Raw genomic sequence first — 24,380 nt, 5'->3', positions numbered from 1 at the left:
CTGCCAATTTTCAAATGAAAGAATTAGGTTCAAAAAACTAAGGATAGCTTAAGGGAAATTTGCAGAACAAAAAGTACATTTGACAGAAATCAACAGTGCATGGTTTAAAAATGTCACCCATCAACATTAACTGAGTTTACTGAGAAAATTACAAAGAAGTTTAGAGTAGAATCGTGGACCTTAGATAATTGGCAGTATATATTGATACTGTTTCTCTTTATTTTTTAATCTGCCCTGCAGGGCTCTATAAAATAGGTTTTGATGTAGATTAGTCCAAATAAGAAAATACTATAAATTACTGTAATCCAAATTATGTTAGTGAAGAAATATCAATGAACAACAGTTCAGGTTCTGCCTCATTGATTTCAGTTAAGTAGTAAAAATTGGATATGATTGAGTACATGTTTGATTCTATTAAATTTAAAATTGAAGCTAAATACAAATTCTTCCAGATTCACCGTGCTAAATATGGACCTTCTGTACTTCTTATTTTGACAAGAAAAAGCTATTGTTATTTCTTATGAATAAAAACACCACAAATCACACTAATTTTTAAGCACGTATTGATTAGGAAATTGCCTCAAGTTCCAGGCACCAGTCAGCAGGTCATTAGCAGTCAAAAATGATTTAGAGTAATCTCCAATCACACTTTACAAACTCTTAAATAGCAAATATATAGGAATGAAGAATTATTATGTATGCATTAGAAATAAAAACATCATCAAGGAAGGATGCATAACTCAATGACATGAAAGAGGAGTTGACTGCTCTCTCATATTCCGTTTCACCCAGCTGTTGGCACTTTGTAGGATGTGGCTTGACATACACAAGCTCAGTCCCACATGGGTAAGGAAAGCAAAAGTGAGTGTCCTGTGTCAAGTACCTTTATCACTTTCCAAAACCTACAGTCATTGTTTCTCTCAATCTGGAAACAGTCTTGATTTTACTTCTTTGTCTTTCCTTCCCAGTAAAAATCGATGTATTGGATTTCCACAAGGAAATTAATTTCCCCTCAAGTGAATTTAGTTGCCTTTCTGATAAAAACCTCTTAGTAGAGATAATGTATTTTAAGTTACTTAAACCTTAACCCTTTGCAACAATATTTACACGGAGTCAGAGATAAGACAGTGTAACAGCATTTCGGTACTGGAGCCCAAATTTTCTTTCCCAGAGCATTTCTCAGAATGATGTGGTCATAGCATCCAGGTATGAAGATGCAATCTGAAATTAGCCACGCCAGTATGTGAGGACAGCACAGGGCATAGTGCCAGGAAGTTCAGAGGAGAGTACCAGGAACATCACAAGGGGCTGAAGGTAGGTCTAGTCTGGTCTCTGCCTGGGCAGAGTGGGATAAGTCTTGATTGCAACACGGGGAAGTCTAAGAATAAAAGCTGATGAAAAGCTGCCATTGAAGAAAAGCTGATGAAAAGGAACAGATAGAGGAACACAAGATCGTGGATCTCCAAACACATTTGGCCAAGGAGATTCGTCTGAGCTGAGATCTGACCCTCAGCTGTCTTGTACATAAACTTCATGCCCAATTCTGCCCCAGATCCCTGAATCAGTTACAGAGAAAACTAGAGGTCTTCAAGGGGTTTGGGAAATTTTTGGCCAAAGTTTAATTATCCAATTAGGTAGATAAGACATCCCTTTGTAGGCTTTTGAAAACACCCAGCTCTCCTTGCCAACTACAGAGAAGAACTGGAAGAGTTAAAAACAGAGACATCTGCTTCAAGGCATCACAAGTGTTAATGGACTTGACTTAGCCTCAATTCTCTGACAGATTCCTTCATGGGAATTAGTGTTTGTCCTCCAAGGCTGAAATACACACACCCCCACTTCTATGATAATTGACCACAAACAATTATCATTTAAAAAATCAATTGTTTTACTTTCTGGTTACTCAACAGCCTCAGTATTTAGCATTATATAAGGCCACATTAGACAATGAAAAGTGAAGCTAAGTGATCCAACTTGAAAATCAATTTGCAATTATATATGGGGGACTAAAAGTGATTTTTATTTGCTTTCCATATGAGAAATGAGAGGTTCCCAGAAACTGTCAGTTGTAAATTGCAATAGATCAAGAAAACTGCATAACAAATAATGAGTCGATGTGCTGAGCAAGAAAGCATGAACTTCACTTTTTTATTACAGGACATGCTGTGTAAAAGTACCACACGTCTGGTTCCCTTAAACACTGACACAAGTAACGTTACACATCTGTACTGGCTTTTCTGTAGGGGTTGAAATTAAGTTTTACTACTATATTTTATTCAGATGAGTTGCTTAGTTTCACACTACACCAAAAAAGTATGACTGGATGCTCCTGTAGTTGCTTTTATATTTAAAATCATTGAGCTTGTGACTGGTTTGAAGCCTTGAAATTGGTCATTTTCTTTGTAATTTTTTTCTATTTACATGCTTTACTCACAATGGTAACATCTTAATAACAATTTTTTTTTTCTAAATTCCTCAACAAGTAAAAGCTTGAAAGAATGGAAAAAAATCCCCCGATAATCAAACACTGTATAATAATGGTGACAACAACATTGTCATGTAACATTTTAATCATTTTGTGTCACAAACAGTGCAAATTATATATTTAGTATATTTTATAGTTGCATCTCTATCTGACATATCTGGAAAAATCTTAGAATAGCTACGTGGAGTTACTGAATTTAAGGCAAGAATCCAACTAGTTGGAATATGTGAACTATATACTTAAATAGAATTATTTTCTTTTCTTAATCTTCAGTTTATTTTCCTTTTAAAATAACCGTATCAATATTCCAAAGGTCGGCTACTGTCATGATTTCCTGATTTTATCTTCTATTGCCCAATTAAGGGAAAAAAAAAGCAACCTTACCATTACTTTTAAATCATTCTTCAAATATTTTCTTAAATTTAGCAACAAGAAATTAAATTCTCCTAATAAATGAAAGTTAATAAGTTCTTTGCTATCAGAGTGAAAGAAAACCTCCCATGAGTACAAAATTAAGCAGTACATAAGTGCAGAACAGATAAGGTATCACTTTAAAGGGTAGCTGGAAATTGATTTCTGATTAAAACAAAACATTTAAAACCACAAAGGTCCTTTCCAGATCAGGAGTAGTGAATTTCTAAAAGTAACATTTTTCCTTTCTCCAAACATGGATTTTTACCATAAGAAAGGAATGAAAAGGAAAGTGAAAATTAAAAAAAAAACCCAGATTATTTTTATATATATATATATATATATAAATTGATATGTGGATGCTATATATATGTGTGTGTATGCATACATATAGAAATAATATCTGGATCCACCTCTAAGAGCTTAATTTCAGCTGCCATCTGTCATGAATTAATAATACTGGTATTTTCCTCATTTTTCAGTGTCTATGTTTCTCTATCAGACTTTATTCCTAGGCTAACACTTATGACTATAAACCCTTAGGAGAAGGGATGCTCAAAAATAAAACAGTGAAGTCTGATTACAAAGAAAATGTGTGAAAGCACAGCTTTTCCAAGAATCACTTCTAATTAGGCTACTAAATCTATGATGGCACTGGACTTTACAAAACGAGTGGAAAATGGTCTTATGTTGTCACAATACAAAAGAGGAGGATCACAAGCTGTCTAAACGATTTAACAACCCATTGGTCTTATTTCATCTGTTTGTAAGGATTCAAAACAAATTTTTAGTTAGGGAAAGAATAACAGGAGTTTCCAATAAAAATAGAGTGGGGTAGAGAAGACAATACAACTTGGTAAAGAGACATTATCCCACTCTAATATTGCACTTTTCTTTAATAACCTAGCTGAATTACATTAAGGTGGTAGAACTCTTCTCCATCAGGGATCCATTTAAGTATTTACTAAATTGTCACATAGAAACTGATTTGCTCAGCTGCCAAAAACAGGCATAACTACAAGAAAAAAAGGGTCTGATAAGTAAAGAACTTGAGGTAGAAAGTTGTTCATGAAGTTCCTCAAGAAACAGTGTCAGAGCTCATCCTATTTCATGTACCCTTCAGCAGCCTTGGTAAAAACCCAGAACTCTGCAACAACCCATGCATGTGGCACAAAATTGGAAAGCATCACTAATATAAATGAAGTTAAATTATGCAGGAAGAACAAGGAGCTCTGAAGACCAGAATTACAAGCAGCTATAGGAAATGGGTATAAACTGCTCATAAATAAATATATATCACAGATTGCAGATTTTAACAAAACTGAAATCTGAAACATCAGAGTAGCAAGATTCTGTTCCACAGCAACAACATTCCTAAAGAGGTTGCGTGAAGTATCCCACTTACAACAGATTTGGACTGGGTTATGAAAGGAATAACTGCCCCATGAGGTAGCTGCTGCTGATAGCAGGGAGTGAGACCAATTGACCAACGTGACTCCTTCCAGTTTCAGGTCCCCAAGATAGCCATGCTCATGCCAGCAGCAGGCACTTGAGTGTCCCATTGAGGCTGTCGGCTTTCAGCAGCCCTGGGGCTTTCCCTGGAGCCTCTCCTGAGCCTGATGCTGCACACGTGCTACAGCACTTCTCTATCAGTGCAGCCTCTGCTATGAAACACCCCAAAGTGCTTTATTAGTGGTACAAGGAGCACCAGCAGGATGTTTCTCCACCAGCAGCAAAGGATATCAGCTGGTTGGCACATTTCACAACACTCACACACTGCATTTGGGGCCTGTGAAGAAAAGGATTGCTCCCTTCCCATTTAAAAGGAGTAAGAGGTGGTAGAAGCACTTAGATGAAAATACACTGATTTTAAATAGCTGCTTGACGCAGCAGAGGTCAGCTTTATTCCCTTGTTTTATTCTATGTACTAGATATTCATCATATTGCTGCTTGAGGGAAGGTATGCAATAAAATTACAGCTTTCTGGGCATCAAAATGTCTTATTAAGGCTTTGTGAAGCATGTACACTATAATTCAGAAGCTTAGGCTCACTGGTATGGGTAAATTCCCCATATGACAGTCCCAACTGCAGTTTCCAAAGAACAAAGCCAGATTGAGTTGTAAACCCTTTGTCACATTGGCATATGCAATATACTCCCCCTGAGAAACTCTTCTCCATGAAAAACTACCCCACTGAGTGAAAAAAAAAAAAGGATTCATGACTTAGCTCAATGTGACCATAAAACGAGTACAGTAAAGAAGGCAACATGATCCAAACAGACTGAAGTAAACCAGGAGACAGTCTAATCCTAGTTTTGTTATTGCCTTACTATATGTGACAGTCAGGTCTCAATTTTCCCACCAGTAAAATGACAATAATGTGACTTTTTTTAAAGTTTTTTTCTTGATTTTCTGAAGAACTTCATAATTCATAGCTCAAAAATTAAAAGCAAAGAAAAACAGTAAGATCAAGGAGCACTGAGAAAACACACGACAGTGATCCAATAAGAATGTCACCCTGCTGCATAAGACAATATCATGAATGTCATGCCCCAATGCCATAAGAGTGGGTGTTCATGGACTGCATCCTGAGAACTAGGACATTTGTCACTGACCCCAGGTCACTTCAACAAAAATTACTGCAAGCACCAAAAATTTACTGAATTTCCCAGAAAACACTGGAAACAATTTAATGCATTCTCAGTATTATTTTGAGAAAAACAAAGAGTGTTACAATTATCACAGAATCACAGAATATTCTGAGTTGGAAGGGACTCACAAGGATCATCGAGCCCAACTCTTAAATGAACAGCTTGTACAAGAACTGAACCCTTGACCTTGACATTATTAGCACCATGCCCTAACCAACGGAGCTAATTAATGAGAAAATGATCTGATTTTAGCATACCATATTCGTATACCAGTAGTGCTCTAAATACCTCACATCTGCTGCATTAATGTGTGCAGTATGGAAGGCCACAGCCTGTGGAACTGGACAAATTGTTCTCATATACAGACCTTAACACGAATGTTAGGACTTGTATATGAAAGCAGCTGTTGTATGTGGCTCCCACTGTACTTGTTGTACTCTGGAATTCAACATTTTAAAGTCATCAGCAAACAAAGGAAGCACGTCTGAGTTCCTCATCTGAATTTCTCCCTGTATTTGAGAACTAACCAGGTTGTCCTTCGAGTTTTTTCACTTTGCTTTCTTTTTAGCAGTTTCATCAACGTTTAGCTAACTCGCAGAAATACTTAAGACATCCCTAAAAGCCAGGAATGTGTCCTTATATATTGTTGATATCTGCCACAGAGCTGTGGTACTATTTCCCATACCTGCAATACACATTATTGGAAATTAATTGACCAGAATTTCCACCGCCAATTATTTCATAGTAACAGAAAATTGGATCTCTGAAAGATATAATCTGATATAACAGGAAGGAGGAAAGAGAGAATATGAGGCTTGTTTCAAAGTAATTTACAACACAGCAGGAATGCCAGTGTCAGTGTACGGTATTCTTTATTTTCATGGTGCTATCAAACTGAATAAAATGCACTGGAAGTTACAGGGAAATAAAAGTTGTGGATTTGGATGATGCATTCACAAGCTTTTGGTAGCTTAAATGTGGCAGGTGGCTGTTAGAGTGAAACCTCATATTAGAACCAAATGAGCTTTAATATTGCATCTGTCTGGGACAAAGCAACATCTCCAAATGCCCCAGTTCTCCTGCTGAACTGTGATCCCCAATGCTTAAGTAACAGCCAATACTTCCAGCCTCAAGGGTTTTCTAAAAAGTGCATTTTCATGTGTACGTTATAAGCACATGTGAAAGCTTAAAGAAAATAGACCAGATGCTGATTTCATTTACACTGGATTAAATCTTGAAAGGCTTCAGTGGTTCTACACTTCATTTTCCACAGTGTAACCACAGCAGACTTCTGACTACCGTCTGTTTCTTCTAAAAGGAAACTGTACACCAGGATTTTTAGGGTAAATGGCATTGCTCCTGACATGTTTATCACTTCAGACTAAAAACAAATCCTACCTTTGAAAAAGCCAATGACCGATATGAGAGCAAATGTTTTCAAAGAGCAGGATACTGGCCATTCTTTATAGCTAAACACATGGGTAAAATATAAAAATGACGGCGGATGTTTATGGAAACAAATTTATGGCAACAATGCAAAAGGAAATAACAGAGACACTCTCTTCCACCTAGGACTGCAGTCGTTCTGGATTCATACTGCTTTCTTCACGTCTTACTCCATCTGTTGTTTTGTGTCTGTAAACACTTTTCAAAAGCTTTCACTTTGTCTACACAGGTGCCTAAATTTAAGTCTGTCAAACAACTTTATAGAGTAAATAGCTCACTGGTAAGACCCCTCCAAGAGTGAGCAAGCACAAAGATATCACCTCTACCTCTGAAATTCCCGAACCTTAAGTTTCACTGGGTTTATCCTAGATTATCTCAGCCCTCATGCCCCAGTTTAAGAAATTTAAATATCTCCAGTGGTTTCCACATGACTCTTTGGCCTTCAATTATGTTTCACGGCAAACATTTTCTTCTGACAGGTCAAGAAAGCTTCACTCTCAGACTGTCTACAGTTTTGCTGACAGGCAGGAAGCTAACTTCCTTTGAGTTACAGAATAAGCAGCACATACTTTTAGGAAAGACCTATCTTGGTATTACTGTGTTTCAAGGCTGCAATAAACACCTCAAACTTTTTATGTATTCCTGAGGCTCAGGCTTGATGGCAAGAACCAAAGCTTCCCTTCAGTACTGGCTAAATTCCCACTGGGTTCCTTCCTAATTGAGACCACGCTTGTATAGACTGACAGAAAGTTTCTCACAGCAATGAATGTAAAATTCTGCTCCTGTATCTCAAGGGTGCTATTTTACATAAATATGCATACGTATTTGCATATATGTTCCCCTTCCTGCAGAGATGGGCGGGTCACACTGCAAATAGTGCACAATGATAGCAGTGCTGAAATATAAGCCCACTTGGACTGTTGGCAAGCACTGGAGTTATAGAAAAAAATTATGTGCAGCTACTTCATAGGTATTTACCCAGCAGATAAATATATATTTATGCATATGTTTATTTTTCCCTGTGAAATACAGATAATAGTCAATACAAGAGGGCATTCAAGGATGTCACAAGACAGCTGCACATGCTGGAAAAATAGTAGCAACCATAAACTGAGGATGCTCCAAGCGATGATAATTTGTGATCCGGAGCCAGTGCACACTGGGACAGATGAAAACAACTTGTTCCAAAGCTGCTATTGGGGATCTGACATGTTTATCTATTTGGCCCACATGGTGCTATGTCTCCTAGCACTGACAGCTCCTGCAGGTTGGCAGCTTTTCAAAAGCTTGTCAGGCCTTGATAGCATTCCTATTGCCGCGGAGCTGGGCGGGCCGCTCTGGGATCACACCGTGATAATCGCGCTGACATGTAACCCTGCGTGCACTGTTAGCACAGCCACTGAAAGGGGCACCATTGCTTTGCAGCTATTTACCCACTGTTTACCCAGCTGACAACATTTTGTATTTTGTATTTATTTAGCTTAAGGAGCAAAATAGAAAAGGCTTTTAGCAAACTGACAAGAAAATTTGATGTACCAAAGTAATGTTTCCAGCGGGATACCAGAGCTTGGGGTTCCTAAAGAATTTCTTTCTTCTCCAGCTTTTCAGCCTCTCATGCTATTAAACATCTCTTTTTTACCCTGTACTTCTGCTGGTTATGGCATAGAGGCCTTCAGTAGGTCTGCTTTCTTTTGCTGAACACCTTCATTTTAGTCATAGGAAGAAATCACAAATCTTCCTGTTTACATATAGCTTGCAGAATTTGCCAGGTATGTCAGGATCTTTCAAAAAAGACAATGGCACTTGATAATGCCATTCCTGCAATAGGAGCTAAAGGCTTCTGTACAGGAAAACTTCAGAGAAAATATATCCATGCTAGAGAAAGATGATTATCCATTGCTAAACTTCATATATTTATGGACTATAATCACTTTAACTTTCTGCATTTGTCTGTCCTTCTGGAGGACTTGCTTATTAGACTGTGGTACTTACCGTTGTTTTATAATGAGGTTTGAAAGCACTGGAAACCAGACAGATTTTTTTCAAGCTGCCAGCTAAGGAAGTTTTCAACCTATTACACGATAAATTGAATAAAAACTACAATGATTTAAGAAATTGGTACTCCAGCAGAACCATTGATTTATTTCATCAGGAAAAATACACAAGGAAATAAAGCCATAACTTAATATATGTAAGTCAAATTAACTAATTTAGGTAAATAAATAGGTTTTAAAAAGGAAGTTATTAAATTATATGTATGTATACATTAGAGAAGGGAGCAGGATACAATGCTTTGGATGCCTCTTGGAATACTATTCCAGAAATGTCTTAATATAGAGCATTAGACTCTATGTTAATCTTGCCAAGTAATTATATCAGCCGATGAGAATAAATTGTTGGGGATCCTGACTTGGCTTTTGGAGGTATCAGTAGCTCCTAAGAAAATAAATATCTGAAATTGAGAGCTTTATTAAAAGAAGATGAATCTACTCAGCATAGAGCATGCTTAAGTTCATGTTCAGCTCTGTTTTAAAGAAAGGAAACCCTAAATTATGCACAAACTTCTAGTCTCAAAGTTGTTACACCTCTCTCACCCCCTCAGCTTGCTTTTAACACTCCTTCCTCAAAGTCTTTAATAAACACATCATTTATAAGCAGAAACTTAATATTCTAATCAATTTCTACCCATTTTAGTGGCTGTGTGAAAGCAGATTATTTATTCCAGACGACTGTTACTCCCGAGGAGTACAAAGGACACACTTCAGACCCTTGTAGTCCCAACATGTGTGGTTTCCTCACACTGGGAAAGCCTGGAAGCGAGCCGCCTGGCCCAGCGCCAACCCAAACCACGGTCAGTCTAAACACAGCACCGGCAAATGCTACTCTCTGACACTTCACTGCTACTGTAGAGGATCCTTTAGCATCCTCCTCAGTGACTGAGATTTATACACAGTTCCTCACGCAACTTCCTCTATCACATCCCTTCCCTCTACTAACAAGATTCTACCAGTCAAGCACAGTGGAATTAAAGAGAAATGCTCGTGTGGCATTGGCATGTGTTACCTGGACAATTATGCAAGAAGATAAGTTTATGAAATTGTTGAATGCCTATGGTGATCTTAGAAATTAGCACACCAAGATGCTTTGCAGGGCTTCTCAGACAGTTTTACCCATTTAAATATTTTTCATCTTTTTTTTCTAGAAAGTTAAATATTATCTGAATGGTTAAACTAGGAAGTAGAAGTATTTGAAACTGCACACATATTTATTCTAGGCATGCAAGTGGTTAGGAATTTTATTCCCTCCTTTCAGGTTACTATAGATATGTAAGCATACATTCTCTATTCAGCTTAGGAAATGCAAATTTTCCTTGCAATACAAAGTGAGTCTTTTCTCCACAACATCTATACCAAATGGCACTGTCTGATTTCCCATTAGCTCTCCTGGCTCCATCTGTGTTCTCCTCTTCTTGGAAAACACAAGGTCCATAATGATCAGTGGTGGTTTGGCCAAAGGGAAAATGTCACCAGCTTGGACAGAGGGGTGTCTCACGCAGGGTGCTGCCACCTCCAGCAAGGTCTGGGCTCATAAAGCCCCACTGAACATAATGGGGGGTGACAGCACTCAGCATCTCTCAGGAGGCAAGCAGCATCCCACAGAAACAGAATTTGGCTTTTCACACAAACAAAATTTATTTTCTACAGAAAGCCTACACCAAAAGTCAATTTTTAGTCTGAAAATTTGCAATTATAATTAGTAATGCTGTTATTAATGCAATATCCTGAGGGGGTGGTGGATTTTGAGTCAACTACTGAGATGACAGAAGCAAGGTAAGTGTTTGATAAAGCATCCCAAGGAAGAAATTTCCTGAAATACTCAGAATCTGAGTTTTACAGAAACTGGCATGTGCAGCATTGCTGAAGTCAAGATAAGGAACAAGATATTCAGCCTGGTATTGTATCTCTTCTATACAATGACAGCAAATGTTGCTCTTAAACATGAGGGCAAAATAGTCTCTTGTTCCACCTGTTCAGCCCCTGCCTGCAATTGCATTAATTCAGGGTCAGTTACCTCTTCAGAGCTGGCAGCAGAACACAGTAATTTAAAACCCCCCTCTGGTGCCTAAAGAAAATACCAAACACAGCTGAGAATTCAAATTTTCTTCATATCTGGAAGAAGCAGGAAACCAGTTTTCATGTGTTCCTGTGCAAGCATCTGGTTTTCACTCACAGCAGTCAACTGTGCTTACAAAAGCTCCAGTTCACTATGTCTGCTAGAAATATTGAAGTCTAAATTGTCATCTTATTATCTCGAGTTAACACATTGTCACTGAGTACAGGAAAGGAACTACAGCAGATCCCAGTGGAAGCTTTTCCTATCACTAGTAATTCTAGATATTAACAGTAATGTTAAAATTGCCACTTACTTTTTACTATAATTTAAACCATCCGAATTGCCTCTCCTCTGGTTCAATATTACAGTAAAGTAACCCCAGTGATGCCAGCAAGCAATGAAAGAGCTGTCTTCAGTTATTTCCTTTCAAATGCTTTTAAATGAGGAGGGTAACCATGACCAGAGGAGCTGAGAAATGAACACTCTGAGCTGCATTTTTCCTGTTTGCTGATATTTTGATGCTATTCTCATGCACTGCAGGGCTTTTCCACATAGCTGATCTCTTGCAGGTCATCAGTCACATAGGAGATTATATAGCATGAGAAATTCAATTGATTAAAGATAATCTCTATAACTATGGGAGGTGAGATTATAAAATCTTGGTAAATTGCTTTACACAACAAATGTGTAGTTACCCAGTGAAGAAATAAATAAATAAAAAACACAAAACAAAACAAACGAAAAAAAAGAATTTAACAAAATTCAACTGAGGTGATAAATTCTGTGGAAAAGACACTGACCTTTTTTACATTTTTGTTTACATCAACCAAGTTGAGCAGGAAGATGTGGTCTTTAGCCCCAGCTAGCAGCCGGCCCCTCTCCTCATCTAGCAGCAGGGTTCGAAAATCAAGCCCCTCTGTTGAGCCCAGGAATGGGATGCAGCTGTTTGAAAGCAGCAAGTCTGTGGGAAAATGAAGAAAATCTTTATAATCAAAATGTTTATATATGACTCATCAGTGTCTTTTATAAATATATGCAACCAGCGTGTAATACACCAGTGAGATAAGTGCAGTCTTGGAGCATGTCTTTCCAGAGTCATAATACACTTCCTGCTAACTTTGGGTTTCTCTGAGGTTTTTTTTACTTCCAAATCAGGTAGTATTTACTTTCACAATATTTTTCTGTATAAAATTTTCTTTAAAAATTATCTGTATGCTATAAAGGAATCAGAAATTCAACATAAATTAGAAACCAAGAAAGACAGATCTTTTCTAAATGTGTGCTATATCTTTCCTTCATTCTAAGAGAACAAATTATGTTTATATCATCATACTCATGGGTACACATGATCAAGGATCAATACCTCACCATATCTGGTGCTCCAGATATAAAGCAGCAAAGAAGGTCAATGCCAGCCAAGAATAATTAGGAGCAGAAAACAGTGGGTAGTGACATTTGAAGATCATCCAGTTCAACTCCCTCACTGTGAGGAGGAACATCTTTCACTAGATCAGCTTGCTCAAAGCCCCACCTAACATGGCCTTGAACACTTCCAGGGATGGAGCATCCGCAACCTCTCTGGGCAACCCATGCCAGTTTCTCCCACTCTCATCATAAAAAATGTCTTTCTTATACCCAGTTTCTACCTACTCTCAGTTTAAAACTATTGCCCCTTGTCTTGTCACTAAAAGCTTTGGTAAAAAGTCCCTCCTCATCTTTTTTACAGGCCCCCTCTATATATTGAAAAATTGCAATCAGGTCTCCTCAGAGCCTTCTCTTCTCCAGGCTGAACAATCCCAACCCTCAGCCTGTCTTCATAGGGAAGGTTCAGCTGAAGTCCTCTGATCATTTTCATGGCCTTTCTCTACACTCATTCAAAGAGGTCTGTGTTTGTCCTTCTAGAACTAGGTGCCCCCAAACTGAATGTAGGATTGCAGCTGGGCTCTCACCAGAGCAAACTGCACAGGCAGAATCCCCTCCGTCTATCTGCTGGACACACTTCTTGTAGTACAGCCTAGGGGAGTATCTCCAAGTCCTTGTCTGCAGAGCTGCACTCAGCCTATTCATCACACAATTTGTTCATTATTCAGTCTGTGTTGATATCAAGGATTACCCTAACCCAGGTGTCTAGCACTTGGCCTTGTTGAACTTGACATGGTTTACAAGGGCCTCCTCCTCCAGCCAAGCAAGGCATCTTCAAAAAAAATTTATTTCAATTCAATGAGGATGGTGTATTAAGGGGAACATGAGGTAGCAACACCTCTAAGATCCCTGCTAAAATCAAAAATTTGACAGTAAAGTTTTACTGTGAATTACTAGTGGCTTCAAATCTCTTTTAAAAGGTAATTAAGAAAAAACATGATGCTCTATGAAACTAATGAAAGAATCTATTCTGCTGTAAAAAAGCTAAAAGGCTGTAAAATAAAAATTCTGTAACATTTTGCCTAATGAATACTCTGTGGACATAATTTTGGATGAGGACACAAACAACATATAGAAAAGAGCACAAGGAGAGTTAAGTCTTTTTGGGTAGTCATTCCTTTGGGGAAGTGAAAATAAACATGTGAATCAGTTCTTCCACAAGTAAACTCTCCAAGCTAAACTATTCGGAAATCTTCAGACAGAAAGGCAAATCCTGTCTTTAACTGAACATAAAATTAAGGATATTTCCACCTTCCTGGCACTGGATGGACAATGTAGCATTTCTGCTAGAAAAGCCAGAGGTACTGCACAAATTATTTGCACACCCTGATCATCATGGAAACTAGGGCCAGTGTTTTGCAGAAAAAGTCCTAAATAAAATAAAAGGAATAAAACCCCACCCAAACATTTTTCTCCAAGGTCTCTCACAAACCATGTGACAGGCAAGCAAAAATTAAGTTCTGATGCAGGCTAATAAACTGCACTGCAGGAGGAAAAATATTTTATCATTATTAATCTGACTACCTGGTATATAATTATGGCAATTATTTTTTGTCTCAGTCACTTCTACTTAAGTTCGTGTACTTTTGTCTCACTCAGGGGAGGGAATTGTTACAGTACAATCTGAAAACAAATTGTCATGCATTGCAGCTCCTATTGCCCTAGATGAGATGTATTTGGCAGTACTTTGGAAAAAAAACCCCGCTTCACATTGAAGAATTATATCCAATGCTGAGCACTACACTGCTATACACCAACACTCTCCTTACTCATATACCTTTTGTGAAGACAAAGATGTCAGGGTATGTTTTCTAAACTAGTAACACTTTAAAAGATCTGTTTATTAATTGCCAGCGAAATCACTTAGGAACAGCTTATGGTTAAAATGGTACTGTGAAAACCTCAGTCCTCACCTGCAGGACACAAGTAATTAAGACACAGAATATGGGGCAAAATTCCTTCCCATCTGCAGCCACAGGCATTTGATCTGAGGAAGGGTAAATGATATGTTTGTGCAAATGCTCTAAAGCACTTTCACTGCTTAGAGCCATGCAAAGCATGGGCCTTTGCAGAGTGTCACTTGGAAAAATATGTGGATTTGATTCTACACATACATAAAAGATCATGACTGAAACTGCTCTCTACTTCCCATTTCCTTCTTATTTGAACGGAGTGATCTCTGAAGAGACCATCTCAAAGGGACACTTGTCATCTGTTGTTTAACAGTTCTAGAATTTCGCAGTAAAAAAAAAACCCACCTACAACAGCTACAACAGTGAGGGAAAACGCTGCCTCATGACTGAAATGCCCACATGGGAATGAGCCCTGCCTGATGCCTTGTACAATCATTTATTTCAGTGCACCATAAGGAAAACATCTGAAGAATATTCCAGATTGAAATGACAACACTGCACACTCTTACTGACGCAAATGACAACACAAGCTGCAAAGTGGTGAAGAATTACGTTTGGTCAGTTATTTATTATTGAAAACAGCTTGGAAATAAGATCTTGAGCGTGGCCACTGATAAGATTATTACTGTAACACGACCCAATAAAACTTTACAAGTAAACATTAACAGAGGGTCGATTAAATTGCAGCCAAATTAATCATTTCTCTCACTCCATAAAACAACACAACCCAATCTTATGTGTTGAAATTTCCCTTCACAGCAAGACATATTTACTATCACATATAAGACATATTTTCATGTCTTATATGTGATAGTAAATATGTCACAATAAGACAATATGTCACAAATATACAATATGTCACAATAAGACATATTGTCACAATAAGACATATTTTTCCAGTGTAATATCCTTAATATTGTAAGGATATTACACTGGAAAAATTTACTGTGAAAAGCACATTTCCCAATGATTTTCAAGCTTAGAGCAAGCTATGGATTTGAATCACTGGGTCTCTGTAGCATGGCTAACAGAGAACCAGCATTCTTACAAGGCACAGTAACAAAGTTAGTTACAGGGATGGTCTTTCATGAGTACATGTTCAGCACTCAGTTTATGGTCTCTATTTGCTGTTTTTCTCAAAATTAAATACTTTTTTCCAGCCTTGTAATTAAATAAGTATCCAGCTAACTCCCTTTCTGGGTTAATATTTCACTGCTGAGTGGCAGAAGCTGGAATAGTGACTCAGTTTTACTCATTTAGCATAGTACCACACTGGACTTGGCTCACAACAGCATGATCATTTCTTACTTAAAAAATCTCCAGCAGCAGAGCCACAGCAAAAAGCCTTCCAAAGTAAAAATGTCATTCTGTTCTGATAATATGTGATTGCATTTATAAAGCATATTTAGACTTCTTAGCATCACGTTACATGTGTGGTGACCATCCTACCATTTTTCAATCCCAGCATGGTGCAATAATGCGAAATGTGGAACTACTTGGTTGAGACTTCGAATTCCCTTTGTGACCAGTTAGAGACTTTTTTAAGGACAAGCCACACCTAAATTAGCAGAAAGGGAACATCTCAACCTCTTTCAAAACAGTCACATCTAATGACACCTTTGAAGGAGTCTGAATTTAAAGGCTGTATAATTTTCATATACAGCAAAGAACAAAGGTCACATCACTTTCCTTGAGGTAGAAGCAAGTCCTTTCTCATGTTGGAGAATACATATGAAGAATTGTAGAAATTCTCAACCAAGGTTTTGGGATAAAGTATTTATAGCATGACTGCAGCAATTTTTCCAATTCCTAAGGTATTCTGATCTTAAAATTGACCAGTTGACACCAGCTATATTGGTACGAAGGCAAAGAGAATAAATACTTCCAGAACTACCAATCCAGACTACTGTTTACTGAAAGAAGTAAACTGTATTTTGTTTAGCTGCATCTCACCATGGACAAAGCTGCACATGCGAAGTTGCTCTCATTGCTATAAAATAGTATTAGGCCTGGAGGAAAATGTAATATTCATGGAACAGCAGGGCCTTTCTGAAAGGTTATATATAACCGGAAATAGAGAAAACATGACTTTCTGTTGTCACAATTTTCTGTCAAAACCTTGGTTATGAGAATCCCAAAAAAAAAGCTAGGTACTAAACCATGTGTCCCATTTCAGGACTTCTCTGTTAATCTTTTAAGACAGAATTGTTCCATAGGAGGCTATAATAGACTATAAAACTAACTGTGTAAAGAGAACTTTTCCACAGATTCCTACAAAATCCAGGAGTACTCTGCTGCAGCATTTTCGGCATTTCAAGGCATTTTACTTTGAGCTTCAAGCATTTCTAGGGGAATGTTCAAGAGTCAGAATACTTAACATATCCAACATCTCTTTTTGCAAAAAGTAGTTATTTCAGGTCGGGGTATAAGCAGGACATTCTCTAAGATACAGAGGATCAAATAGAAAGAATGACACGATTCAGGCAATTTGAGAAACTTCTCTCCTTTTATTATTTTTTTCAAACTTAGATATCTAGATAGGACTGAAAGGCAAACAAGTGACTAGAGTGGGGTAGCTCAATTCCCTAAACTAAGGGTAGCTTTGCAGACTATACAATGCCAATAAGAAAGTGGCTCATGAAGAAATGATAATGAACCCTATTTCCATTATGAAAACTAGGACTACCGATTCTTCCATGGTAAAGTGAAATAAAACTATCTGTTGAACTATCATATACAAAGAACTACATCCTTTAAAAAACATTAAAAGTACATCTCACTGAAAAATTACAAAAATTCCCTAACAGGCTAGGATGGTCTTCAAGGTGCACCAAGCAACCACTTTCAGCTTCACAAAACTGTGAGGATATGCAGGTGAAGCCAGTTTCTGCCTCATACACTTAGGCAACATCACAACTGCATTGGCAGGCTGGCTACTGTTTACAAAGATGCTGGAGCCGCCTATCTGGGCCTCTGGGGGCTGGCTGACCACAAAGATGTCAGAGTCCCCTTGGCGCACTCCAAAGAGCATCTCCACTGTATGGTTCTTCTTGCCTTTGCTCAGCCGGAATTGGCAGGATTGGCTGCTTGCCTGAAACACTAAGTGCCATGAGTAATATTCAGGCAACTGCAGCCATGAGGATCTCACCAGCTCATAGAACCAGTGGGAAGTTTTCTCCACATCTAGGTAGGAGCTGGTGCACAGGGTCTCCAGGAGTCTGGGCTTCTGCTGCTGCCTCAGCTCCTCCTCTGAGTGGTGCAGGAAGCACAACAGCTGCTCACCCAGCTGCTCCCTCTTGCACATGCACACCAGCTCCACATGGACACAGAAGGTCCTTGCTGCCATGTGCTCTGCACTGTTGTGCTGTAGTTTGAAGGTGTGTCCCTGTGGGGGATTCAGCGGGACCAGCACATGGTACACCACATCCCGCTCCCTGGGACTCCAACCCTCAAAGGCACTGCCCACCCCGATGGCTCCTTGAGGCACTGGGTAGAAACTATTGCTCACGCTGTCAGCAAAGACACACGTGAAGCTCTCCATCAGCTCAGCTGTCACTGAGCAGCCTCTCTCCAGCTCCTCAACCGGACCCTGTATCCTATCCACTAAAAGGCTCCCTCGCTTATTCCCAACATTAGGGATGTCTTGTTTATCTTCACTTCTACCACTACCGCCTTCTTCCTTGCCACAAGCAGTGCCTTCATTTTCAGTGGCACCCACAATTCCACCTTCTCTTTCTTTTCCATCTTCATTCTTCTGGCCTTTCACATTCTCAGCAGTGTGTTTCTTCTCTATGTTTCCATCATTGTCTTCTTCGTTTCCACTGCCATTTTTTTCTTCCTCAGTTGCAGCAAAACCACAGTGTTCTACTGCATTTCCACCATCACTGCTGTCTTCCTGCCCAGTCCAATCCCTGCTTCTATTTTGACTGGCATCACTGCTTTCCTACACATTCACATCCACATTGTTTTCCCTTCCATTTACATTGTCTTGACCCTCATTTAAATCATCACTGTTGCCTGCCTTCATCTTTGCATAATTGGTTCTTCGTGGAACAATTTCCTTCATTGTTTCAGGCATCATGGTCTTGCTCCACCTTCACGTCTGTGTTTTCGCCTTCATTTTCTTCATCATGGCCTTCTGTTTTTCCAGCAATATTGCCAGGTCCTCGAGCTCTGTTGTCTCCTGGCACATTCCCATCACTCCTTCCTTCATCTTCCTTTGCATTGTGGCCATCTTTGGTTTTGATATCATGGTCTTCCTTCACCTTCTCATCATCGTCGTCATTGGCATCATCTTCATCTCCTTCAATTGCAGCCACAGGACTGCCGTCTGTCATTTCCAGTGCTGTTTACTTCTGCCTCCACAGTCATGTCATCGCTTCCTCCATCTTCCAGTAAATCAACACTGTCATCTTCCCCTTGTTTTCCCTCCTCCCCTCCCAAGGTTATGCAGGACATCTGGTCCTTGCCGCTGGCGTTAACTTCACAGCTCTTTCTCCTGTGGCTAAACCACAGGCCCAAGAGGAGCAGGACTCCGGCAAGAGCCCAAAATGGCCACGGCTGCAGGGCACCAAAGAGCAGGGCTCCCCAGCCCTCATCCTGCTGCCCCTGCTCCAGCTCCTGCAGCAGCCGAGCCATCTCACGCTCCAGCAGCTCCTGACGCTGTTCCATTCGCTGGTGCGTGGCCTCGTCCAGCCCATCCCCAGCTGGCTGGGGGTACTGAATCAGGCTTTGCACGAGCACAAAAAGTAGTGCCAAGACAGCCATGGTCTGCAGGAGGACACACAGAAGGGGTTCAGTGGGGCTGGAATGGAGGCAGCCCGTGAGGGGCAGGAGCCACAGGGATGTGGTGACAGGAAGGACAAGGTCCCCGGCAGCTGGCAGGAGGCAAGGCCTGCAGCGCTGCCCCAGCAAGCACCGCGCCCTGAGCAAGGCGCTCCAGCCCCAGGCTGGGCTCTGCATGCAGGGGCAGAACACACACCCTGGGCACCAGCGCTTCTGCCCAGCCCTCCTACAGCCCTGTCTCCCCACCCTGTGTGCACTTACCGCTTGCCCAGGCTCTACTGGGGCAGTGGCACTCGCTGTGGCCTTTCATAGCTGTCCTCATTGTGACACAACCCCTACGCTGTCACAGACCCCAGAGCACATCACAGGCCAGCCCTGTCTGCCATCCCCACCCTGGCTCAGGGATCTCATCATGGCCCTGAGCACCCAAAGCCCCAAGAGACACACAGTGCAGACCCATCAGGGGAAACTGGGAAACCCAGAGCTTCCCTTTACAAAGCAGGCAGAATTGCCCCCCACACAACCCTTGTCAAATAAAAGTTTGGGTGACATGGCCCATGGATGTTCTCGGTATACAGGTGCAGGCGTTTATTATTCAAGGTGGAAATTTTTTACTATCAACATTTGTATTTATTACTTTGGGGTCAGCATGTCATTTACGCTAATGTTTAGTTACAGATTTAGTGAGGAATAAAGAAATCCATGCTTCTTGGATAATGCACAGAAAGTTGTAATGTGATCCAGTCATAAGGCCTACCCTTCTCTTACACCAGCACTGTCCTGCCTCACAGATCTTGACTTTCATGGGCTACTGTGTTTCAACAACCCATGTCACCCTGCTCCTTTTAAATCTTTTCTGATGACAAGCTTCCAGTCTTATTACAGGACTTGCTTTTGAGAACATAAATAACTAAGATGCAGAATGGGAGAGAAAATTTTTTCTGACCTCCAGTCACCTGGGCGTCAAGCAGACAAGAGAAAACCTCTGCCCTATTCAGAGGGAGGTGCTTTATAAACTCACCTATAGCTAAAGCTTTTCTGAAAGCCCGAATTAACAGACCCACAGTGGTAAAGAGCCTATGAACTTGCTGACCCTGGGAAAAGGGCAGCTTTAAACGAACTCTGCAAATCACTCTCTCCTTAGAACTTCAGGCTGAGATGCCTAGGACCAACCACAGAAAAAAAGTAATTTGATTCATGCCCTGGTCAACCATTCCTCACCCTCTTGTCCCTCTCAATCTATCAGCCAGTGAAACACAGAAAAAGCAAGAGACCCATGGTAGGATTTGCCTCGGTTTTAGAGACAACGTTTCAGGAGGAAGCACTCTGGGATGAGCGCCTCCTCTTCCCTCCTCCAATAAAACAAATTAACCACAGCAAGTGAAAGTGGGAAAAAAACCTGAACTATTTATTAACACAGGAAAAAAACTATTTATTAACACAAAATGAAACTGGGAAAAACAAAGAGAAGGGGGAAAAAAAGGGAAAAGAGCGCCCGCAGGAGCCGACGACACAGCCGGCGAAGCTCTGGATTCCGGTGACTGCCCCCTTCACTCACGGGCGTGGCTTCCCTCAGAGTTCTCATCAGCCGCGGGGCAACCCCGCAGGCTCCCCGAGCTGCAGAGAAGGGAAGGAACGTAGGGAGGCCAGGGGGAGGAAAAGAAAAAAAACCCTTTTTCTAAGCTAACAGGAAACGCAGTGGAAAAAGCACTGCCGCTTCGCCAGTGCCCTCCCTCCGAAACCCGGCGGAGAGCTGTCCCCTCACGAAATCCCGGCTGAGAGCCGTCTCCCTCCGAGTCTCTCACAGAGCCGTCTCTTCCCGCCGTCTCTCAGTCAGCCTTCCGAGAGACATCAACCCCGTCCATTGCACCGAGCCGCTTTTATAGCCGACTTGCTCGTGCTGGTTCGGTTGAACGGGCATCGGCTCTGGCCCCGTCCCCAGAGTCCGCCGGCCGTTGAACGGACCCGGCTCCGGCTCGCCCAACCGCCCGGGGCCATCTTTAGAGGCACAGCTGCTGTGGGCATTAAGCAGGCGGCCAAGGAATAAAGTAGCTTCATAATGTCACCCCAGGACAGATTCCGCTGGAAATACCAACAAAATCCTCTTGGACTGCATTATTTGAAGGAGCTGAAGTCAACTCACAGAATCGCTCTCCCCACATGGAGCTGCTTGTTCCTGTCCCCACATGGGCCTTCCCTGTCTGATGTGGGCCACAGCACCTTTCTTTCCCATGTGTGAATGAGGAGGAGGAACGTTTATAATGACAGTGGGAGGATTAATTAATATTTTAGCTGCTTCAACCATCATGACTTCTGGGTGAGTTCACAAGACAAAATTAATAGCCCTGACTGCTGAACACAATCACCATTTGAGTCACTTAGTCATTTTATGAGATACTGCCACTGCACGACATTCCCTATGAAATGGTGGCTTAAATATAAAGACAGACACTTTTCAGACAATATGAGAAACTTCTCTCCATTATTGTTTTTTCAAACACAGGTATCTAGATATTACTGAAAAGCAGAGAAGCAACTACAGCAGGGAAGCTCAATTTCCTAAACTAGGGGAAATTTTGCAATATTGTTTTAAACTGACAATACTAAAGGGTCTCTTGAAGCAATGATAATATACCCAATTCCCATTATGACAATTTGGGCTACCTATTCTACTATGGTAAAGTGAAATAAAACTATCAGTTATACTTTCACATACTAACAAGGACTATATACTTAAAAAAACATTAAAAGTACAGCTGCATTAGTTCCCTAAAAGCCTCATTTTCTGGTCTTCAAGGTGCACCAAGCAACCTCTATAGACTTCACAATTTTCATCTGACGATGTGCAGGTGGAGCCAGTTTCTGCCTCATATGCTCAGGCAACATCACAACCGCACTGACATCACTGGAAGGTGAAGGGCAAGGCAACTCAGAGATGGGTGTCTGCACAATGAATCCATGTGCCTCAGCATCTTCCTTCCACAGGAGCAGGAAAGCAGCTTCAGGATTGCCAATGACAAATCAACAACCACGCAGTGTTCACGTGACTGCCATCGGCTGTGAGCTCTCCAAGCACAGCTCTGTGCAGGGAATTCCTCTCAGTGGCTGGACAGCAGCGTCCAGAGGCGAAGCTGCAGCTGACCGTAGGCTCTCATGGCCTGAGCGTGGGCGGCCGGATCTCGGGCCAGGTGCTCAAAGAGGTTGAGTTGCTCAACCGTTTCCATTGCCAAGGGCATGCTGATCTCCCCAGGAAGTCTCTCGTTGCCTAGAACAAAGTGCTCCAGGCATTTCACCTGCAGGCAGCAGCGCAGGTACACCATGATGTCCCACAGCCTCTGTGCAAATTCCTTCCTGCACCACCTGGACAGCAGTAGTGTGATCAGCACGTGCATGACCACAGTCTTCCAGGGAGTGCTGGAAAATCCTGTGCCCTTCAGTATGCAGGTGAAGACCTGCAGGCATTTCAGGTGCAAGCTCTCACATGGCACCTCCCTGGCATGTGCTGGAAGAATTTCACCTCTGCCACAGCAAATGACTCCAGCCACACTGTGCTTGGGATGCAGTCGGCCTTGGCAGGCTGGCTACTGCTCACAAAGATGCTGGAGCCACCTATCTGGGCCTCTGGGGGCTGGCTGACCACAAAGATGTCAGAGTCCCCTTGGCGCACTCCAAAGAGCATCTCCACTGTATGGTTCTTCTTGCCTTTGCTCAGCCGGAATTGGCAGGACTGAATTCAGAGCTGAAACACTAAGTGCCATGAGTAATACTCAGGCAACTGCAGCCATGAGGATCTCACCAGCTCATAGAACCAGTGGGAAGTTTTCTCCACATCTAAGTAGGTGCCGGTGCACAGGGTCTCTAGGAGTCTGGGCTTCTGCTGTTGCCTCAGCTCCTCCTCTGAGTGGTGCAAGAAGCACAACAGCTTCTTGCCCAGCTGCTCCCTCTTGCACATGCACACCAGCTCCACATGGACACAGAAGGTCCTTGCTGCCATGTGTCCTGCACTGTTGTGCTCTAGTCTGAAGGTGTGTCCCAGTAGGGGATTCAGTGGGACCAGCATGTGGTACACCACATCCCCCTCACAGGGACTCCAACCCTCAAAGGCACTGCCCACCCCGATGGCTCCTTGAGGCACTGGGTAGAAACTATTGCTCACGCTGTCAGCAAAGACACGTGTGAAGCTCTCCATCAGCTCAGCTGTCACTGAGCAGCCTCTCTCCAGGCCCTCAACAGGTGCCTGTATCCTATCCACTAAAAGGCTCCCTCGCTTATTCCCAACATTAGGGATGTCTTCTTTGTCTTCACATCTATCACTACCGCCTTCTTCCTTGCCACAAGCAGTGCCTTCTTTTTCAGTGGCAGCCACATTTCCACCTTCTCTTTCTTTTCCATCTTCATTGTTCCCGCCCTGCACATTTGAAGGAGCCACAGAGATGTGGTGGCAGGAAGGACAAGGTCCCCGGCAGCTGGCAGGAGGCAAGGTCTGCAGCACTGCCCCAGCAAGCACCGCGCCCTGAGCAAGGCGCTCCTGCCCCAGGCTGGGCTCTGCATGCAGGGGCAGAACACACACCCTGGGCACCAGTGCTTCTGCCCAGCCCTCCTGCAGTCCTGTCTCCCCACCCCGTGAGCCCAGGCTCTACTGGCGCAGTGGCACTCGCTGGGGCCTTTTACAGCTGCCCCCATTTTGACACAGCCCTTGTGCTGTCACAGGCACAGGTCATATATGCTAATATTTTGTTAGAGATTTAATTAGAAATCTTTCTGAATGAAATCCAGGCTGCTTCAATGATGCACACAAAGATGCAACACCATCCTAAAGTTTCCGAATTAGTTAATTACAAAATTTTGGTGTCTTCAATAACCTCTCTGCTGTCAAACTCTATGGTTCAAGACAGTGCAAAACTCTGGGTAGCCAAGATGTTGTTCAGAACGTAGAATATCTGTTTTGTCAAATTTGTTGCAAAAAATGTACCTCCGGTTACTCCTGCCATCTTCAAAATCGTCTCTCTTAAACGGAGTCAGCCAGTCTCTCTTACTTATCTGATAATGTGCTGGTTTGATAAAGGAAATTCTGTCTCTTTCTGCTATCTCTTTCTGTATTTATCTCCAAAGGACTGTGAGTACAGAAGAAATGTCCCCTATGTGCCTCAGACT

The 24,380-nt window shown here is 41.5% G+C and overlaps 1 protein-coding gene and 1 pseudogene across 4 annotated transcripts in view; both read right to left on the bottom strand.

Annotated features, from left to right (window-relative positions):
• Window positions 1–24,380, bottom strand: part of SEMA3D (semaphorin 3D) — a 135,580-nt gene that overhangs the window by 63,198 nt on the left and 48,002 nt on the right. For all 3 annotated transcript variants that reach the window (XM_085083312.1, XM_085083319.1, XM_085083305.1), the window contains exon 3: window positions 11,907–12,067. In XM_085083312.1, the coding sequence (XP_084939438.1) occupies window positions 11,907–12,067 (161 nt within the window). The remainder of the gene's footprint in view (window positions 1–11,906; window positions 12,068–24,380) is intronic.
• On the bottom strand, window positions 17,372–19,488 carry LOC146443136 (uncharacterized; annotated as a pseudogene). The gene is made up of 2 exons (XR_014856655.1): window positions 18,310–19,488; window positions 17,372–17,996 (listed from the first exon to the last, which is right to left on the bottom strand). The product of XR_014856655.1 is annotated as an uncharacterized LOC146443136 (transcript).

This window comes from Lichenostomus cassidix, chromosome 1Aa (genome assembly GCF_008360975.1).
Source record: "Lichenostomus cassidix isolate B80296 chromosome 1Aa, HeHo_3.0, whole genome shotgun sequence".
Taxonomy (NCBI): Eukaryota; Metazoa; Chordata; class Aves; order Passeriformes; family Meliphagidae; genus Lichenostomus; species Lichenostomus cassidix.
Note: the sequence above shows the minus strand (reverse complement) of the source record. Positions and strands in the feature narration are given on the sequence as shown.